The sequence below is a fragment of the Prosopis cineraria genome, unplaced genomic scaffold (assembly GCF_029017545.1).
Source record: "Prosopis cineraria cultivar Desert tree isolate PC_DT_omini unplaced genomic scaffold, ASM2901754v1 PC345, whole genome shotgun sequence".
Classification (NCBI taxonomy): Eukaryota; Viridiplantae; Streptophyta; class Magnoliopsida; order Fabales; family Fabaceae; genus Prosopis; species Prosopis cineraria.
Genome location: NW_026555672.1, coordinates 22,910 through 37,957, shown reverse-complemented (window position 1 = coordinate 37,957; position 15,048 = coordinate 22,910). Strand labels below are relative to the sequence as shown.

Sequence of the window (15,048 nt, the reverse complement as noted above, 5' to 3'; positions counted from 1 at the left end):
TTTATAATGAGAAGATGATCATAATACAAATTAGAATGTTGTCAATTACAAACTACTAAACTTCCAACTAAGATCATAGAAATAAACTTTTAAGACAATGAATCACTTGAAATGGAGTGATGACACTTTACAAGGCAACATTGAATCACAAAGTCTTGCTACTAAATCAAAGAACGTTTCGGGGAAAGAAAAACAGGGGAAAAAACCAATCAACTCCTTCAAAATAGATCGAAAGAAATACAGCAATGTAACAATAACAACAAACCTTATCTTACTCCATCACCCACCAAATCTAGAGAACACGTAAAAATCAACTGGAAGATTAATTTAATTTCTGCAGAAGTACTATGCATATGAGCCATTCATGCTGGTTTGAACACTTCAATTGAGCAGCGCCTCTTCTTTTAATCTGAAATTGAAGCCAGAAATTCCCTTTTTTTGTTGTTGTTGTTGTTGTTGGTCTGATGCTGCATTTTGCACAAAAAGACAGTAATGGCATGAGTTGACTGTAGCATATGGAGAGAAGATAATATAATGAAATGACTCCTCTGTCCTATTTGCAAACAAATTAAAAGGATGAACTTCGCAGAAACGGGTAAAGTTCTTGTCTGATATGTGTGTTTACAAAATATGAAGTATTGAAGTATATTTATTTTGGTCACCATTGGTAATATCTGATTTTTTTTTCTTTTGGCTAAATATAAAAAGCTAACAAATCTAACAATGTAAACAGAGCAACAGAATGTGGGTTGTGATTCATATATAACTATTAAGCAATAGAGATTTAATTTGTAACCGATGGATCAACATCCCGTACGTACAAATGACCTTCAAGAAATGTCTCAGTAAAATACCATGTATTTATTCATACTTGAACGGGGACAACAAAACACAAAGGAGGGAATTTTTAATTAAAAAAATTACGAAATATTTAGATAGGAGTTTTTGTTGTTAGAAAATGGAAAGTAGTGGAAATTGTCAAATAAGCATGCGTCATTTATAAAGAGGAAGTGCGTACCTTTTCCAAAATAAGCAGTATTAATAAATGATGTTGTTTTGCTCCAGGAAACTTGAGACTGTAGCTTTAGGAATGTCTATCCAAAGAAGAATCGATATGAGAGAGATGTAATTAAAGTGAGCATGCAATAATATAATTTTGATGAATATAATGATAATAACTGAAAAACAAAGACAAAATGATGAATTATTAAAAACATGAATATTGAACATGGGTGGGAGAGTAAAATGGATGAAGTACCTTTGAGTAGAATGAGAGTCAAGCTCTGCGTATGGAGACATGAGGGATACGAGCAATTTTAGGCCAATCTGGTCCTGTCTCTTTTTGACACCTCTCCTCCAGCAACGGACAATCTTGAATTGATAAATGAGAAAGGGATGGAGGGAAACCATCCTCTGGCATGCCTTCAAAACTCATGTCTGGACAGTCTTCAAAAGATAAAGAAGTAAGATGAGGGGCGTGAAGAAGACCCCTGTATATTATGCTTATCAAGTTGCGACAACCTGAGAATGAAAGAGATTCGACGGTACGTGGTAGCAAGTCAGGGAAGGACTCTCCATCTTCAAAGTCATGATCACTAAATGAAATTTCTTTCAACTCATATGGAGCCATGGGTCCTGATGGCCGTATTAATTCCCTCCATGCAAGCACATCTTTTACTATAATCTTCTTACACCCCGCTAACGTTATAACTTCCATGCAAGAGGATTTGGGAAGTGTTGTCTCCAAATTTCCACACGAGTAAATGTGTAACCGTTTTAAACAAGGAAGGTGTGGCGGGAGAGACTTTCTCAGTTTTGGACACTCCTGTATATGAAGCTGTTGAAGGGCTGGGAAACTCTCATCTTCCCGACAAATATTCCATTCTTCCCATTCTCTCATCTCTTTAAAACTTAAATATGAAAGGCAACGAAATGGAGCATTGGAGGAGCCATTCCCATAAAACTCTTCCCCTATCACCTTTATTCCATGCAATTCTGTAATCTCAAGTTTCTCCAGAGAAGGTAGCTGCCCAAGTGGCGGTAAGTTCACACAGTTGGCACAACGTGTCAAAGATAAAGACACTAAATTAGGTAAAAAGTGTGAACCACCCAGCCAGTTTGGAAATTTGGTACCTCCGTAATGTTCAACAATGATCTCTTTTAAATTATTACTTGGTTCAAGCCCTTCTAATATGTCTTCTTGATGTGGTCCTGCTTCACGGCTATGGTAATAGCACTTATAATTTAGACATAATTTATCCAAATGCTTTTCTTTTAAACCGGCATCTCTCAAATCCATGGAATTCTTTATGCATGCCATATTTGAGATGGTTAGTGAACCCATTAAATGGTTCAAGGAACCTAGTTCCTTCAAGCATGTTCCTCCTTTCTTTGCCACAACAAAATGGTTCATTGTCCGGAGACGAGTTAACTTTCCCATATGTTTTGGCATCTTTTCTATGAAATAACAACCATCCAAGTCCAGATGACGCAAGTTGATGAGCTTGTGAAAATTTGATGGAAACTCAACCAAGCAAGGACAGTCCCTTAATCTCAATGTTTGTAAATTAATTAGCAAGCATATTGAATTTGGCAATTTTTCAATTAAAGTCTCAGAAAGATCCAGGTAATGCAAGTGCTTTAAATTGCTAATATCATCTGCCAACGTTTTGAAACTTAGACATCCCACCAAACATAACCCCCGTATGTGCTTGAGATGAGAAAATCTAGATATTATATCATCATTTGTGCCATGCATGATACCAAAGTCTTTGAAAATTTGATTCCCTGAAAATAACTCAAATGCGTGCCTGTGCTTAGCATGGCCGAAAAATATAAATTTCGGGAGCATAATATCAATGATGTAATGCTTGAGGTTGAAATTTTCACGCAATAAGATGAAACTACGTAATTGGTGGCATTTGAAATCTTCAAAAGTTTCAAGATTTTCATTTGCTTTGCATCTATAAGAAAAGTAGCGAGCCTTTGTTGAAATTTCTTGCACCCGACCAACCTCTAGCTGAACACAAAACTCTCCCATCACAGACTTTGCTAAATCGTTCAAAAGATCGTGCATTATGAAGTAATTGCCATTCTTTTCTGATGGTTCAAAAAATGACCTGGATTGTAGGTCATTGAAGATTTCGTTGCCCACTTCTTCAAAGTTCTTACTTGTGTGAGTAGAATGTAACAAACCTTCAGCCATCCATAACTGAATAAGAACATCCTTCTCTATCAAGTAATCTTTTGGAAAGATGGAACAAAATGCAAAGCAACGCTTGAGATTAGAAGGTAAATAATGGTAGCTCAACCTTAAAGATGGGATTATATTGCTCTCTTCCTCTGGTAAGGACCAAATATCACTCTTTAAAATTGCATCCCAATATTGAAGAGCTGGTTTTGTGCCCAGCAAACTTCCCAATGTTTTTATTGCCAAAGGCAATCCTCCACACTTGCGGACAATTTTTCTACCAATTGATTCAAGTTCTGGATCAATACATTGGTCGCTAAATGCATGGTTTGCAAATAACTTCCAAGGATATTCATCTTGTAATGGCTCCAAACAATGAATATATCTGGACCGCATGATAACTTTTGCGATGTGTTTTTCACGTGTTGTAATGAGAATCTTACTTCCTGGAGCTCCACAGTTGAAAGGAATTCGAAAGGAGTCCCAGATAGTATGATCCCGATTCCATACATCATCAAGAACCAAGAAAAATTTCTTATCCTTCAACTTGTCCTTTAGTTGACATTGATGTGGATCTAAATCATCTGATTGTTCAAGTTTAATTTTACCATCAAGTGATTTAATAATCGCTTTTGTAGCTTGCACAGGATCAAACTCTTCGGAAATGCATACCCAAGCTTTGTGTTGAAATTCCTCTGTTATCCTTTTGTCTTCGTAAACAAGCCGGGCAAGAGTTGTCTTACCCATCCCACCCATACTTGCGATGGCAATCACGTCCACTGGGGATCCACACCCACCCTCGTTGGGTGACATTAAAATATTGATTAGTTTCTCTTTATCAGGACCTCTACCAAATATATTAGCTTCATTTATCAAGGACGATTCTGGCAATCTCTTGAAAACTCCCCTATTCACTCCCCCTTGAGTGAGTGAGCCAGAGTAGCCATCCTTCAACTTCAGCGGCGTCCTCTGATTTTCTAAGAAATCTAGGTACCCTACAAGTTTCTGGACCCTAGTTTCGATTTTCTTTTCAAAAGATTTCACAATGGAAGTCAAGTGGTTGCGTAGTTTACCTGTGGTGGGATGAAGTTCAAGTTGCAGCTTCCGTCGAGAGGCCTCGGTTGCAATCTCAAGCAGCAGATCCTCAGCCTGGAACACAGCATCTCTGAGCTCATCAAGCCAGTGCTTCACACGAGGGTCTCTGTATTGCCTCTCCTCAGCATCTTCCATGACTTTGTTGAGACTGTTAAGGGTCAAGTCCAGTTTGTTCAGCAAGAAGCCATCCTGCAACCTTTTGACTCGCAAGAAGTCAAGAATGTCTCTAGAAGCCAATCTCTTAAGAAGTGCCTCAATGGCGGCGGAGAGAAATGCTCCAACCAGCACCTCAGCCATCGCTTGTTATGTAAAACTTAGCACAAGCAAGTACGAAGCAGCAACGGAGGATGAAAACCGAGGCGCGATGGAAGAAGAAAGTGAAGTTCGCTGGTGGAAGGTCGTCACTTTGTTGATTGGTTGTTGGGAATTACTCCGAAATTGAAATCAGAGATAATGTTTGTGTGATGCATATTGGTTTGCTTTTCCATGAAGATTTTTTCATAATTCCGTGCTGCTACCTGCCAGCTACCATTCTTGTTTTCACATTCTCACTGTCATACGGACGAGGATGGATAATTTTGATACTAGCGTATAATAATAATAATAATAATAATAATAATATATTATTATTATTATTATTATTATTATTTGCCAGTAGCATATTATTACTTTTAACCCAAATGAAGTGACTCCTATGATTTTTTTTAAAATAAAAATTAAAAAAATGCCTATTTGTGTTACTATTGTTGGAGTTATGCATGTTTAATAATTTCTCTAATTTTTTAGATAGGGTTAATAATTTTCCATGAACCTAACTCATGTTTTATCTTGAATAACGAAATATTTTGACATATTTTACCTTGTAATGAAATATACGCGTATGGATGCCTATATATCTGGGTTCAATATATGAAAAATGCGGATCCAATTAATAATGTCTCAATATTTAATTAAAAGCTTTTCATCAACCTGATATGATATGAGACATATTCAGACCAAGATACTGATTGAGTTTATCTTATTCCAACCATATTCTAAATCTAATAATTTTGCAAGTATTTAAGTTTTAAAGCTTTTGCAAATATAGCCTATCTTATATGTTCAAATCAAGCAAATAGTCCAACATTGATTATTTTTTATATTATGACCGATTTATTATCTTTTTTAATAATATACTATTGTATATAAATGTTAAATCTCTTATAAATTTTTAATTTTTCAATGATAAATTCATTACATATCAATTATAAATTCTTTGTATATTAATAAAAACTAGCTATATTTTCAAATTTTCAATAAGTTAGTCCATAGTTTTTGTATATAAGATTTTTTTGGGCCAATGGGCCAGCCAATTTATCCTAAATTTTGTTTGCCTATATTGTTATTCACTCATGGCTTTTTTAACAAAGCCTTCTTGCACTGATAACTATTTTCTTAAGATTAAGGAAATTAGTTAAAATTATATAAATGAAGGAAATTTTACTTTATAAAAACAATGAGATATTTTTATTGGACGGAAAAGAGAGATATAGAAAAAAAAACATTATTCAAAACTAAGAGAAAGAGATAATAGTATTTTATAAAAATAAATCGCAAATATTTTATTAAATTCTATAAAGGATCTTGACCAAGATAATTAATGAGTAGGAGTTTACAAGTAAAACCAGGGAAGCAGTAAAATGCAATTTTGAGTTATTACGTTTGGCTGTCTCGTTCAATAATTTTGACCCTATCAATTTCGTTAGATATGAGTCAATTTTGTCCACTTGGTTGATTGGGTGTTGGTAATTACTGTGAAATTGAAATTAAACTTCCAACTAATGCAGGCAGGGTTTATTAATTGTACTGTGCCACAAATGGGTCAATTTTCCCTGAGACAGCTCATTTTTGTCCAAATATGCCAATATTCCAATTCTATTCCATGACTGGGTCAATGCTCATTTAATTAATTAAACTGATTCGCTAGCCCTGGTATATTTTCCCCCAAATCAAATGAGCTGTGTGTTTTTTTTTTTTTACAAAAAGGATTAGACTAATTTATAAGAATTATTCATAAATAAAAATATTATTATATGTAATTGTTGGCGCTGGTTTTTTTTTTAATTATTGGCTGTGCATGTGTGTGAGAGGAGCTTATTTTCAAGCAATGTAATAAACCTGACTCTAAATCAAACAGTGAGTTTCTAAGATCCTTTGCCACAGTATTACATGCACTCAAAAATTAAAAAAAAATTAAAAAATAGAGATGGAGCAAAATGCAAGAACTACGTAATAGGAACGTGCATGGTATTATTACCGTTCTCACATAAATTGCAAAAATTGTAATATGGAAAAGTGACAGTTTTTCTCTAGCTCCGCATTACAATTATACTCTTTTAGGACAACTTGGTGTAAGTTTATCCAAACGTTCTATATTACACCAATCATTAGCTGTAGAGGTGATAATTCAAACTAACTTGAATAAGCTAAAAAAACTCAAGCATAGCTTGAGAGTTTAAAAAAATTTTTATTTTAAATTTATTTAGATCACTCAAATAAGCATAAAGAAATTTAAGTCAAGCCTGAATTCAATAAGCTTAACTTAAATATTTAAATTCTTTTTTTAATATTAATAACATGAAATTAACTTTCACCTCATCACTCGCCTTCGCAAGTCCTCTCCCAAACTTCTAGTGTGCACATTTTGCACTCTTAAATAAAGTTTTAATGCTATAATAATTGTTTGTTTTGAATATTTTTTTTTGAAATTATACTTTAAAAATAAACATAAGAGGTTAACTCATATGCTTTCATTTTTATTTTTTTAATACTTGGTCTCACTTTAATAATAATGGGAAAAAAGTGTGTTGTATTGTTCTATTGCTTGAAAAATCTTAATTTTTTAGGGAAAAAAGTTAAAATTGACTCAAAAAAGAAAAATAATAGGAAAAATGACAATTAGGAACTCTATAAGAACATTAATGACAATTACAAACCCTAAATTATTGAAATCTTACTAATAGACCATGTTCTTTACTTGCAATTAAAAAAAAGCAAATAATAAGTTGAAAATTTTACTAAATACACAATTGGAATTATTTGCAACATTAATTGAGAATCTCAATATTTTTTGCTTTCAATATATCGATAAAATATTTGGGAAATTAAAAAATTAAGTAAATACACTTGGGCTTATTTGTAACCTAATTAGGAATTTACGAGAATCAATTGTGAATCATAATTCAATCACTTATAATTTTTTATTATCAATATATGGATAAATCACTTAAGAAATCTACTAAATATACTTGGAATCATTTATAATATCTGTTGGGAATTTATGATAATCAATTGTTAATTGTAAGCTAATTACTTGTAAAGTTTTGTTATCGCTTGAGAAATTAAAAAACCAAATAATTAAAAATTTATCAAAGTCTGTTGTGAATCTTAAACTAACCAACAAAAGCTAATTTTTTGCAAGTAAGAACCATGATTTATTATTGAAATTTTAATAATTTAAAGTTTATAATTATCATTAATATTTAACAATTCGAGTATTCAGGTCGGACTTATCTTTTAAACTTTTTCATATTTCGAATATTTTAAACCCAATTCAAATGAGTTTAGCTTGTCCGAATTACTCACTCATTCCAATTAGTTGCATGCTTGGGTCAATGCCATTTAATTAAGCTGACCGGTATATTGCCCCCAAATCAAATCAAATGCTTTTTTTTTTTTTTTAACGATTAGACTAATTTATAACAATATCTTCATTAATACAAACATTGTTATATGCAATATTGTAGTTAATGGATTCTCCAGGTCAAGAAAATGCTCTAATGTAATCATTCGTTAGGTGAAAATGCTAGGCACGTAGCAACTCTGTTATCGAAGTTCTTCATCCAAATTTACATGGAAAAACAAAGATTTGAAAAATAAAAAGAAAGAAATGAATTGATATGGAATATAAGATATTTTTTATTTGCTCGATTGTGAATATATCAAAAGGGTATATTTATTAAGTTTCTTTGCAATTCTCTGTTTTCAAATGGGTTTGCTGCTGGGGTAATCAAGTTTCATTCAACTCGAATATCGGATTTTATTACTTTAACCAAAGAAGTAATTTGGTCTTACTGGAGGAACATATTGATTAGTTTGTTCATCATCATCATCATAATTATTATTGTTGTTCTTGTTGTTGATACTTAATGCACTCTGTTTCGGAGAATCAAATCAGAGGTGGTGTTATTAATAATTTCTTGCTTCTGAACATATATGTCAAAGGTTAAACAAGGACTGTACTGTATGTGTCAGTTTTATAAATACTGATATGTTTTATGAAATTTTGTTTCTATGATATATTATATGTTAAGAAGAATTGTTAGAAGGATAATTCCTGAATGTTGTTGATGGTCTGCAAAGCACGATTCTGATATTCTGTATTTGTTAAAGTTCACGAGACCGTAAAAGAAGACAATGGTTCTGCAATTTCCAGTCCAAGAGAAAGTGTACATCCACTCAACAGGTTCAAGAGTTCTTTCAATTTGTACACTGCATCATCTCTTCCAAACAAGGCACTTTCATGCATGCATTTCTTTTCCTATCGGTTTAACTAATTTAACTGATTTTGTTGATTTTAACCCCTTTCAAAGATGAAGTCTACTACTTCATTTAGTAATGTTTGCCCATATACCAAACAAAATTGAAATCCATGTGTGGTAAGGATGCATGGAAGTTAATTTAATTAAGCCAAGCCATAAAACAGAGTGCTTCTACTTCAATTGGTTCCATCTCCACAAATTTCACACATCGCTTCAGTACCATGAAAGTAACACACACATTTCTTATTCCTAGGATCGAGCCGAGAGGGGAGAGGGAGAGAGAGAGAAAATCTTTCTCTTTGATCCTTTTTGTACCTCCAAATTTTATTATAAACCTTCTCTTATGGCAGAGGAATACTGTGGTTACACAATTAACAAAAATAAATACATTAAAATTTTAAAGATCATCAATACCAATTAAAAACTGTAAAGCCTATTGCTTTATAAAATAAAAAATACACAATACCAACCCAACAAAAAGAAAAGAAAGAAAAAGAAAAAAATACACGAAAAATAAATCAAAGAAACAAATAACCAGCGAAAAAGATAAGAGATTCTGGCATTCTAAAAGTTGTCTCACAACTCCCATCATATAAGAAGCTTAAAGTTGAATTCTATTTCCATAATTGTTTCTGACATTCATATGTGCCATTGAAGTTTCCCTTAACCGAGCTGACATATGCACTGAAAAATAGAGGACATAACCAACAGTACCAAGTTAGTAGACCGACGACTTAAGTTGCCATGTTTTGAAATTCTGATGAGTCATATGGTGACACAGATTTTAGGACAACACAACCTGAAAAGATAGAATGCTTCCTTACCAAAAATCTTCTCTGATATTTCACTCCACACTTGTGATCCATTCATTCATTTGGGAAATTTTCTTCATTAAGCTTTTTGAAATCTCACCAAGTCAGAAATTCCATTTTCTTTCTGATGCTGCATTTAGCAAAGGAGAGGAATAATGTGAGTTGACTGCAGCATACGGGGAGAAGATAAGATACAAAATGACATTTTGTCCTTTCTACATACAACGCTAAGAGAATGAAATTTGCAGAAAGCATGCAAGGTTCTTCTTCTTGTAATAATTGAGTAACGTGTCAAAATGAGAAGACTCTTTGCTCATATATCATCAATTTCCAAAAAACACAATAAAAATAATCCATTTAACAGAAATGACCATTAGTAAGGAGCATATGATCTGATTTCTTTTTTTTTTTTGGGCCAATATGATCTAATATAGCATAAGATCAGAAATGGAAAAGTGCAGAGAATTGCTAAGAATATAGGATTAATACAGAGGAAGTACCTGTTCAAGCATCACAAGCACTTTTCATGTGCTGTTCTAAGAAACTGCAGATTGGAGCTTCAGGAATCTTGCCATACAAAAAATACAAAACATTAGAAGGTCTTAATTATGCAATAATTTTTAGGAATGATAATAAATAAATAAAAAAGTTCAGCCGTTAATTTTTACCCCCAATGATGAAATAGCCTGAATAAATCTATTTAGCTCAGGTCATAAAATAATACAGTAAAAAATTATTTATATAAGACTATTTGTAGACTTACTAATAAAAGTATAACAACGTTATTTTTCTTTAAAGGTTACCAATTCTTTTGATAGAAATTTAGAAAATGTAGAAGAACAAATGCCCCTCTTTGCTTGTGTATAGGAAATCAAGATAATATAAAGAAGTAAAAAAAAAAAAATTAAAAGTATGAATAGGGAGAAAAAAAATTTCAAACTAGAATCAATTGCCACAATGAATACCGAAGTGTTGAAGAAGTGATAATATAGCTGATTGTTTGGTATGTTTTAAAATATTAAGTAAAGAGGGGTGTTTGTTCTGATTTAATTTATAAATCACCATTAGCAAGGAGTATATGATCTGACTTTTTTTTTTTTGGGCCAAATATAAAAGCTAAATCTATTGATGTAAACAGAGCAACAGAATGTGTTGTGATTCATAGCTGAAAACTAATAACTATAAATCACTAGAGATTTAATATGTAAGCGAAGAAGATCTTGAACATACAAATGCCCTTTAAGAAATGTCTCAGTAAAATAATTTGTATTTATTTATACTTACATGTGGAAAACAAAACAGACAGAAGAGATTCTCTTAATAAAAAAAATTATGAAATATTTAGATAGGATTTTTTGTCAAAAAATGGAAAGTAAAGGAAATTGCTAATTAATTAGCATGCGGCATTTAAACAGAGGAAGTGCGTACCTTTTCCTGAAGAAGCAGTATTAATAAATGATGTTGTTCTGCTCCAAGAAACTTGAGATTGTAGCTTTAGGAATGTCTGTCAAAAGAATCCATCATATGAGAGAGATGTAATTAAAGCGAGCATGCAATAATATAATTTGATGAATATAATGATAATAACTGAAAAACAAAGACAAAATGATGAATTATTAAAAACACGAATATTGAACATGTATGGGAGAGTAAAGTGGATGAGCTACCTTAGAGCAGAATGAGAGTCAAGCTTTGCGTATGGAGACATGAGGGATATGAGCAATTTTAGGCCAATCTGGTCCTGTCTCTTTTGACACCTCTCCTCCAGCAACGGACAATCTTGAATTGATAAATGAGAAAGGGATGGAGGGAAACCATCCTCTGACATGCCTTCAAAACTCATGTTTGGACGGTCTTCAAAGATAAAGAAGTAAGAAAACGGAGGTCAAGAAGACCCCTATAATTTATGCTTCTCAAGTTGCAACACCCCGAGAATGAAAGAGATTGGAGGCTGGACAGTAGCAAGCCCTCCTTAGGGAAGAATTCCCTATCTTCAAAATCATGATCACTAAATGAAATTTCATTCAAATTATAATAACCATCCTCATCCATACTCCAAGACAATAAGGAGATTCCCTCTTTGAAGCATGTGAATATAGGAAAATATACAAGGGGGTAAAAAGTGCCCATACCTGGCGGCATTAATTCCCTCCATGTGGGCACATCTTTTAGTGTAATCTTCTTACACCCCCCTAACCATGCACGTTCCATGCAAGAAGACTTGGGAAGTGTTATCTCCAAATTAAGACATCGCTCAATGTGTAATTCTTTTAAACAAGGAAGGTGTAGAGGAAGAGACTTTCTCAATTTAGGACAATCGATCATATAAAGATCTCAAAGGCATGGGAAACTCTCATCTTCCGGACAAAGATTCCATTCTTCCCATTCTCCATCTCATGGAAACTTAAATGTGAAAGGCAACGAAATGGAGCATTGGAGGAGCCATTCCCATAAAACTCTTCCCCTATCACCTTTATTCCATCCAATTCTCTAATATCAAGTTTCTCCAGGGAAGGTAGCTGCCCAAGTGGCGGCAAGTTCACACAGTTGGCAAAACTTGTCAAAGATAAAAGACACTAAATTGGGTAAAAAGTGTGAACCACCCAGCCAGTTTGAAAATTTGGTACCTCCATAACTATGAACAATGAGCACTTTTAAAGAATTATTTGGCTCAAGCCCTTCTAATACGTCTTTTTGATGATGTGGTGCTACTTCATGACTATATACATACCAACCATAATATTTTAGACATAATTTATTCAAATCCTTTTCTTTCAAATTGGCCTCTCTCAAATCTGTGGGATCGTTTATGAGCACCATAGATGAGATGGTCAGTGAACCCATTAAATGGCTCAAGGTGCCTAGTTCTTTCAAGCCTGTTCCTTCTTTCTTTGCCACAAAAAAATGATTCATTGTTCGGAGATGATTTAACTTTCCTATATGTTTTGGCATCTTTTCTATATGATAACAACCATCCAAGTTAAGATGACGCAAGTTGATGAGCTTGTGGAAATTTGATGGAAAACCCAATCAAGCGATGACAATTTCTTAATTTCAACGTTTGTAAATTAATCAACAAGCACATTGAATTTGGCAACTTTTCAATGGAAGTCCCAGAAAGATTTAGATAATGCAAGTGCTTTAAATTGCTAATATCATCTGCAAACTCTACAAAAGCCATACATCCTTCCAAAGATAACTCTCGTATGTACCTGAGATGAGAAAGTCTAGATATTATATCATCATTATGCTATTTATGAAGCTGGAATTTTCATACAATAGGACGAAACTACGTAATTGGCAGCACTTGAAACTCTCAAAATTTCCAAGATTTTCATTTGCCCCTAGATGAAAAGTAACGAGCCTTTGTTGAAATTTCTTGCACTCGACCAGCATCTAGCTGTACACAAAACTCTCCCATCATAGACTTTGCTAAATCGTTCAAAAGATCGTGCATCATGAAGCAATTGCCATTCTTTTCTAATGGTTCAAAAAATGATCTAGATTGTAGGTCATTGAAGATTTCATTACCCACTTCTTCAAAGCTCTTGCTTGTGTGAGCATAATGTAACAAACCTTCAGCCATCCATAATTGAATGAGAACATCCTTCTTTATCAAGTAATCTTTTGGAAAGATGGAACAAAATGCAAAGTAGCGCTTGATATCATAAGGTAAATAATGGTAGTTTAACCTTAAAGATGGGATTATATTGCTCTCATCCTCTGATAAGGACCAAATATCACCCTTCAAAATTGCATCCCAATATTGAGGAGTTGGTTTTGTGCCCAGCAAACTTCCCAATGTTTTTATTGCCAAAGGCAACCCTCCACACTTGCCAACAATTGTTCTACCAATTGATTCAAGTTCTGGATCAACACATTGTTTGCTAAGTGCATAGTTTGCAAATAACTCCCAACAATGTTATCTTGTAATGGCTCAAGACAATAAATATCTCTGGACCACATGACTTCTGCAACGTGTTTTTCACGTGTTGTAATGAGAATCTTACTTCCTGGAGCTCCATAGTTGAAAGGAGTTCGAAAGGCGTCCCAGATAGCATGATTCCGATTCCACACATCATCGAGAACCATGAAGAATTTCTTATCCTTCAACTTGTCCTTTAGTTGACGCTGATGTGGATTTAAATCATCTGACTGCTCAAGTTCAATTTTACTATCAAGTGATTTAAGAATTGCTTTTGTAGCTTGAACAGGATCGAACTCTTCGAAAATGCACACCCAAGCTCTGTGTTGAAATTCATCTATCATTCTTTTGTCTTCGTAAACAAGCCGTGTGAGTGTTGTCTTACCCATTCCACCCATACTTACGATGGCAATCACATCCACCGGGGATCCATTCCCACCCTCGCTGGGCGACATTAAAATATTGATTAGTTTCTCTTTATCAGAACCTCTACCAAATATATCAGCTTCATTTATCAAAGACAATTCTGGCAATCTCTTGAAAACTTTCCCCTTCACTCCCGCTGGAGTAAGTGCGCCAGAGCCATCCTTCAACCCCAGTTGCTTCCTCTTCTTTGTTAAGCAATCTAGGTAGTCGACAAGTGTCTGCATCCTTGGTTCAATTTGTTTTTCAAATGGGTTCACAATGGAAGTGGAGTAGTTGCGTAGCTTACCTATGTTAGGATGAAGTTGAAGTTGCAGCTTGCGTCGAGAGGCCTCGGTTGCAATCTCAAGCAGCAGATCCTCAGCTTGGAACACAGCATCTTTGAGCTCATCAAGCCAGCGCTTCACAGAAGGGTCTCTGTATTGCCTCTCCTCAGCATCTTCAATGACTTTGTTGAGACTGTTAAGGGTCATCTCTAGTTTTAATATTTTTTTTTAAAAAATTGTAGAAAATAGAAATCTTTACCAACAAAGTCTTTTAAAAAATTATAAAAATTATTTTTGAAATCTCTAGACTGTTAAGGCCCTTTTTATTTTTGAAAAATTATAAAAATTACAAAATGTTTTTTATTTTAAATAAAATTCAATGATTTAAAAAAATAAAAAATAAAATTACAAACTTGAGATATTATAACGAATATTAGGGAAAAATATATTAAGGCCCAGCCCGACGAAATTGCTCAGAAATTGGAATCCGACATGCAGAGTGATCCCCGTCTCCTTTTTCTTTAGGTGGGGCAACACTTTTCAAAAAGCAAAAGGAGCAATCAGCCAACGTCTGTTTCTTTTCTTTGTTTTTTCACACTTACATTTGCCGTTTTTTTTGGTCGAGAATTTACTTCTAACTTCCAAAGGTAAATTTACTTTTACTTTTAGAAACCATTTAAATTGGAATTTTGTGTTGATCTAGACTTCATCTGCAACAGTCAATTCTCAAACACAAAATCTTACGAAAAAACTTAAA

At 33.7% G+C, this 15,048-nt stretch overlaps 2 protein-coding genes across 2 annotated transcripts; both read right to left on the bottom strand.

Annotated features, from left to right (window-relative positions):
• On the bottom strand, nt 1–4,682 carry LOC129296522 (putative disease resistance RPP13-like protein 1). The gene is made up of 3 exons (XM_054935115.1): nt 1,259–4,682; nt 1,019–1,094; nt 1–467 (listed from the first exon to the last, which is right to left on the bottom strand). Exon 1 carries the CDS (start codon nt 4,580–4,582, stop codon nt 1,277–1,279), a length of 3,306 nt encoding a protein of 1,101 aa, XP_054791090.1. The 5' UTR covers nt 4,583–4,682; the 3' UTR covers nt 1–467; nt 1,019–1,094; nt 1,259–1,276.
• An 8,329-nt stretch (nt 4,683–13,011) lies between these two features.
• LOC129296527 (putative disease resistance RPP13-like protein 1) lies at nt 13,012–14,498 on the bottom strand. Its single transcript, XM_054935119.1, has 2 exons — nt 13,688–14,498; nt 13,012–13,544 (listed from the first exon to the last, which is right to left on the bottom strand). The coding sequence occupies exons 1-2, from the start codon at nt 14,496–14,498 to the stop codon at nt 13,012–13,014; spliced, it is 1,344 nt and encodes a 447-aa protein (XP_054791094.1).
• Between the last annotated feature and the right edge of the window lie 550 nt (nt 14,499–15,048).

Excerpts from the sequence above, each read along its gene's own strand:
- LOC129296522 (XM_054935115.1), bottom strand. The coding sequence starts at position 4,582 with ATGGCTGAGGTGCTGGTTGGAGCATTTCTCTCCGCCGCCATTGAGGCA.
- LOC129296527 (XM_054935119.1), bottom strand. The coding sequence starts at position 14,498 with ATGACCCTTAACAGTCTCAACAAAGTCATTGAAGATGCTGAGGAGAGG. Across the intron at positions 13,545-13,687 it reads CAACTATGGAGCTCCAGGAA|AACTTGAATCAATTGGTAGA; the intron begins GTAAGATTCTCA and ends GTGTTGATCCAG.